At 31.8% G+C, this 5,414-nt stretch overlaps 1 protein-coding gene across 1 annotated transcript; it reads right to left on the bottom strand.

The window, feature by feature from the left end:
• Positions 1–749: 749 nt before the first annotated feature.
• On the bottom strand, positions 750–5,080 carry LOC139487603 (uncharacterized). Its single transcript, XM_071272501.1, has 3 exons — positions 4,709–5,080; positions 3,753–3,873; positions 750–3,086 (listed from the first exon to the last, which is right to left on the bottom strand). The coding sequence occupies exons 1-3, from the start codon at positions 4,763–4,765 to the stop codon at positions 1,405–1,407; spliced, it is 1,860 nt and encodes a 619-aa protein (XP_071128602.1). The 5' UTR covers positions 4,766–5,080; the 3' UTR covers positions 750–1,404.
• Between the last annotated feature and the right edge of the window lie 334 nt (positions 5,081–5,414).

Here is a 5,414-nt window from a genome sequence, read left to right as displayed (position 1 = left end):
AAGCATATACATGACTTAGTTCAACATCCTTCCATTTGTGAGTATTCAAAGAAAGCCAAAATCCTGACACTATAAACAGCCTGAGTATTTGTACTGATAAAATCCATGGTATAAAGTGTTGGCTTGTGAAATGTTTGAGCAGATTTCGCCGAACAAACCACGTACCAAGTATGCATAATGTTACCACAAAAGGACAAAAGTTGTCATGCATTGACTTTTTAATAAAATAAAATAAAAAATTCTGACTATATGAAATATAGCTGGAGAATTTGCAGGGCATACCATGGTACATGTAGTTTTCAATCAAACAATGAGAAAATAAGACCTGATCATGTAATTAATGGTAAGCTTAAAGACAATCTAAATCTTGACAGTATGCGCACAATTGCATTGGTATATATACTTACACCCTACAGAATATTAAAGTTTTAGCTTGAAACCGTAAAAAGCTGTCAATCATTGTTCCAAATTTGGAACGGGCAGGGGTTAAATAATATGTCCAACATTTTGTCGTGGATGTTATAAAGGAAAAGGTCAATGTTTCATGTGTCATTTACTTCACTGAATATACACGACATTAAAAGAAGCAAAACAATTATAACATTGGCTTAATGACCTTGTGCAAGTCATATCACCAGCGTTAAGAAGGCAGTATTAATTTCGAAGCATCAGTCGCACGCAATTGCCGATAAGGGTTTTCAGTGTACGACTTAATGACAGCTTTACAATTAATTTTAACCGGCTGATTTATTTAGAATAGTTTTATTATTAACAAATGCATCTAACATATATTAAATTGATACATTTCATTCGTAACATGAGAAATAGATTATACAAGAGTTATTCTAATTTGCCATTTTAGCTCCCTTTTCATTGCAAAAAAGAGGATATTGAATATGTATGTTTTAATTTAATGACAATGAGATGAGACAACAGAAAGTCGAGATCAAAATGAATACAAAATAAAACCGGTGTAAAAAGGTTGTAAAATATTATGAGTAATATTACAAAATATTCTAAACAAAACCAACCCTTTTAAGCTAATTTTTGTGGCATGTGTTTTCAGTTACATAGTAACAATTCTTTAAATTTACAGAAAAAAGCACTTTTCAAAATAGTGATAACTGAGCAAATATTTCCTTTTTGTTATTTGTTTATTGTATTGTTCAGTTGCGCTGACCAGTTTCCTAAATCTAATCTTATTCATGTCCATCAAGTATACATACAATATTTGCCACCAGAATTAAACAGAAAAATATGCATATTAACCAGCAAAAATTTATCTACATCTTTAGAGGTAAATGAGGTAGTTGGTAAGATCTAAAGAAGTTCATAATCTAACGCCCTTTTGTTGGAGGTAGAGAGCCTACTTTCAAATGTTGCAGGTGATTTAAAAAAGAAATATCATTTTCGTTTTTTTCTTCTTTTCTTATTTCCTTGGCCCCGTTTACTGTCCCCTGTAGAACACACTGTAGTCTGCCGGAGGCTATTTTCCTTTGATGTATCTTCGGGTTTAGTCAATTGATTTTTGCTTTGTTTGACTGTACAGGAACGATTATCTGAAATGTTTTCAGTATTTCCAACTGAACATTCCCCATGTATTTTTCTTTGTTCTTCGAAAAACACGTTTTGTAGAATTGAACAATGATCTGACTGATTCGAACTTGACATGCGTGTGCTCTTTATTTTTTTATTAGAATCGTGATCTTTGACGGGATCTTTGTTACTGAACATAGATTTTTTGGAACGTTGATTGGTTGTTACAATAGCAGACTTTGGTTTGTCGGTCTTTGACAAATAAATTGTACCTATCTCACTTAAGCTTTCTGCTGGTCTATCTATTGATGTGTTTTTGTTTCTTCTTGGTGTTACATGAGGTTTTGGTTGACCTTTTTTCGTCGCAGTATCGAACATACCACAAGAAGACTTTTTTGTAAATGCAGTTTCTGATGTGCACGACTTTTTCGACACCACACTTGCATACGATAAAGGTGTAACAGTTGAAGATATATCATCTTTCCCATAGACAGTACATTTATCTATCCTTTCATGATTTTCCAAGGCAGATGAACTTTTACTTTCCAAGTCATAATCAATTTCTATATTTCCCGTTTTACTAACGGAATCCATGTCAATCGAGAAAATTGACCGGTTTTCATTTACAATTTCATCCACAACATCTGAAATGTCATTGTTAACCTCCGTGAATTGATCATTAGGGATTGATTCAAGCCATGCTACAGTGCTTGGAATATTACTAAAGTCGATCTGTGTAGAGTTATCACTTTTTGCAGAACTTAATGACTCCCGTGTTTGGTTTTGATGAGTACTACTTGGAAACATTTTACAGTCAGATGTTGTGCTCACGTCACCAAGACTTCCAGTGGTGTCCGAATTTAGACTTGCTGGAATAAACAATAATTTCTTGTTGATATTTCTGCATTGACACATAATTTCAGGAAAGTGGGTTTTATTTATTCGTGCTGATATATGTTCATATTTCTTTGACAATGCTTCTTGCAAAACCTGTCTAGCCTTTCGAGGATCACGTGATCGCTTAAGCTGAGTTAATATTATTTCCCAATTCATCTTATTATCAAGCTCAACTTGATCTATAACAAGTTCAAATGTTTCCATAGATACTAAACCATTACTGTATAGTTTGTCAATAACATCCTTTACAAACACGTCTTGCTTCAAAACGCAGACAAGACATTTTGGAACAGAAGATAAATTAGTCACCCGATTCTTCCTTCTGTTGTATGACTGCATTAAATTTTCTGCTAGATGTGGATAGTTCGATGTTTTCTGAATATTTTCTAAAAATACAGAAAATCTTTCACTACTTTTCCTTCCTAAATGTATTACAAGTTTGCGGACTTGATCTCGTCTAGATGGTTTGCGTATGATTTCGACAGCTTCGTCACTCGTTAGACATTCTGCTGTTTGCAGATCATCTAAAAGATCCGTATTTTCAAGGTCGATATCTTTAACCATTTGTTCTAGGCAATCCTGCAGAACTTCTTTGTGCATTGCAAAATTATCATGGTTGGAATGGCGATTGCCTTTATATGTTTCTTGAAAATCTAAAATATGAAGGCACAATATGGTAATTATTAGAGGCGAGAACTAGCGAGCTACAATCATTCATTATATAACTACAATGAAAACATTGTATCACAAAGGGGTTTAAATACTGCAGAAATGTTTTTTTCATAAAACACACGCAAGTGCTAGAGATAGAGAAATTAATGACATTTGATGTTTATTTATATCTTTGGTGAGTTGTTTTCAAACATAGATAACGAAAATAACAAATTTGCATAACTCATTATAAAATGGAAATACATATGGAAAAAAAAAGTAAATACCTACGGTCAAATTTGGGAGTGTTTAGCTTAGTTTTAGAACAATGATTGGATTTACAGAAAAATGTGTAAATACACTCATCATAGACACCAGGATTACAATTTTATATTTGCGCCAGACCCTCGTTTTTCGTCATCAAAAGACTCATTAGTGACGCTCGAATATTTGTTTTTAAAAAGCCAAATAAAGTTAGTAATTGAGAACCATTGGGAACCAATATTCATCATGCAAGTTTCCAATGTTGACAACAAGAAGGGTTACATTGGTATTCGACAGCAGCAGTAAAACACAAGACTATTAAAAATCAATATTTTTTAATTGAAAACATGATTAACTATAAGATGCGTCCGTATCTGGATATCTTAGTGTTTCAATTAACTTACGTCGTCTCTGCTCCAGTGATGAAGCTGTTTTCATTCTTGCTATTTGTTGATGTAAAACGTCAATGCTATATTTTAAATGCAAAAATTGATCTTCATTTTCAGTTTGCAGTTTTCCTATTTTCTAAAAAAAAGTTAAAAATAATAGAGGATTATATAAATCAAAGACGTCAACAAGATAACAACCCAACATAGTCATGAATTCAGTAACAGTCGGCCGATTTTAATCTCTCTCTCTAAACGTTATATCTGAAATATATAAATTGTTGAATCAGACTTAGAGATTTGCAGAAAGATAGGCATTTTCGAACATATCTATTCTGAGCCGTGTGAAAGATTTAATTCACTTGTTTATATTTGATTAACGTTACTGGGCGTGCATGATGATCTAGGACTATGTCGAAATCGTAGATTATCGTATCTAAAGGTTAACAAAAATCACAAACTCCAAGGTAAATTTAAAAGGTGAAGTCCATAAAAAAAGACTTTGTTACACCTGGGAAACGAATTGAATAAGTCCATTCTGTTCGGATGACCTAATTACATAAACAGGAAGACAAAATGACATACACGTTTGGTATTTCTTTACATAGACTAAAAAAGTTTAACCAATTATTTATAAAGGGTAGATAATTCGTCTGTTTGTTTGATTGTTTGTTATGTATTATTTAGGAGCATACATTTAGTCAATGACTGATTTGTCTGTCTTGTACAATCTGTGACATATGGCTATTGTGTTATTTATGTAGGTAATTATTAGACAAAAGGCAATATTCATTAGCAATCACACTATTATAATTATAACACTCCCAAATGATTCAATATAAAGAACATTGTAAAATCATACATACAATATTATGATCATATATGATTGGCAACTATTATACAAATAAACTTTGTTAAAACAATCATTATCCTTTTTAACTTGAGTTATCACAGATGAAATATTGTAAATGTACCTGTAAAATAGTAGCAATTGGTGAATCCGCAATATTTGTTGATGGCGTACCTTCCATATTTTACGTGACTTCTAAAAATAGGTATTGGGATTCCCCAAGTTTTCCCAACAAATAGATATCTAAATACATTGATTTTTCAATAATTTCACGCTCCAGAAACTTCATGCATTTTGACACTTATTTTGTTTACATTTGATTGGAACAATGAATTTAATATTTCCAATAAATACTTTCATCCGTTTGCATTTGATTGTTATTCTATATCAATAGCTTTTTTCATAGAACATTTCTAATCCGGACTTTATTGTCATCACTTATTTGCATTACCACTCAAAAGGAGAGGTTAGTATAACGTATAACGTACCAGGAAGCAAATTTGGGTTTTTTCTGTTTGACATTATTTTCAGTTAATATCTCTATTTTTAGACACTATCGAAAATAATTTTCTTATTTGTGTTTAAGCATGTATTTATTTTTTTGGACCTAATCATGCTAATGTTTCACTTTTTGAGATTTCATTTTCCAACTAATAAAGTCACGTTTCCTTAAGCGAGCAAATCATTTGTTTGTTATTCCAATTGAAATACCATGATATTATTCATAGTGAAAACAAGTACGTCGATTTCAATATAGATTTTATTTTGCATGATCGTATTTTTTCCAAAGAATATCACATAGAAAGTATAAAAGAAAATGTACAGAAATA

The sequence above is a fragment of the Mytilus edulis genome, chromosome 9 (genome assembly GCF_963676685.1).
Source record: "Mytilus edulis chromosome 9, xbMytEdul2.2, whole genome shotgun sequence".
In the NCBI taxonomy this organism is placed as follows: domain Eukaryota; kingdom Metazoa; phylum Mollusca; class Bivalvia; order Mytilida; family Mytilidae; genus Mytilus; species Mytilus edulis.
Note: the sequence above shows the minus strand (reverse complement) of the source record. Positions and strands in the feature narration are given on the sequence as shown.

Coding starts and splice junctions, on each gene's coding strand:
- LOC139487603 (XM_071272501.1), bottom strand. CDS start 4,765: ATGGAAGGTACGCCATCAACAAATATTGCGGATTCACCAATTGCTACT. Junction 3,874..4,708: donor CAATTGCTACTATTTTACAG/GTACATTTACAA, acceptor ACTTTTTTTTAG/AAAATAGGAAAACTGCAAAC. Junction 3,087..3,752: donor ATCACTGGAGCAGAGACGAC/GTAAGTTAATTG, acceptor TTCATATTTTAG/ATTTTCAAGAAACATATAAA.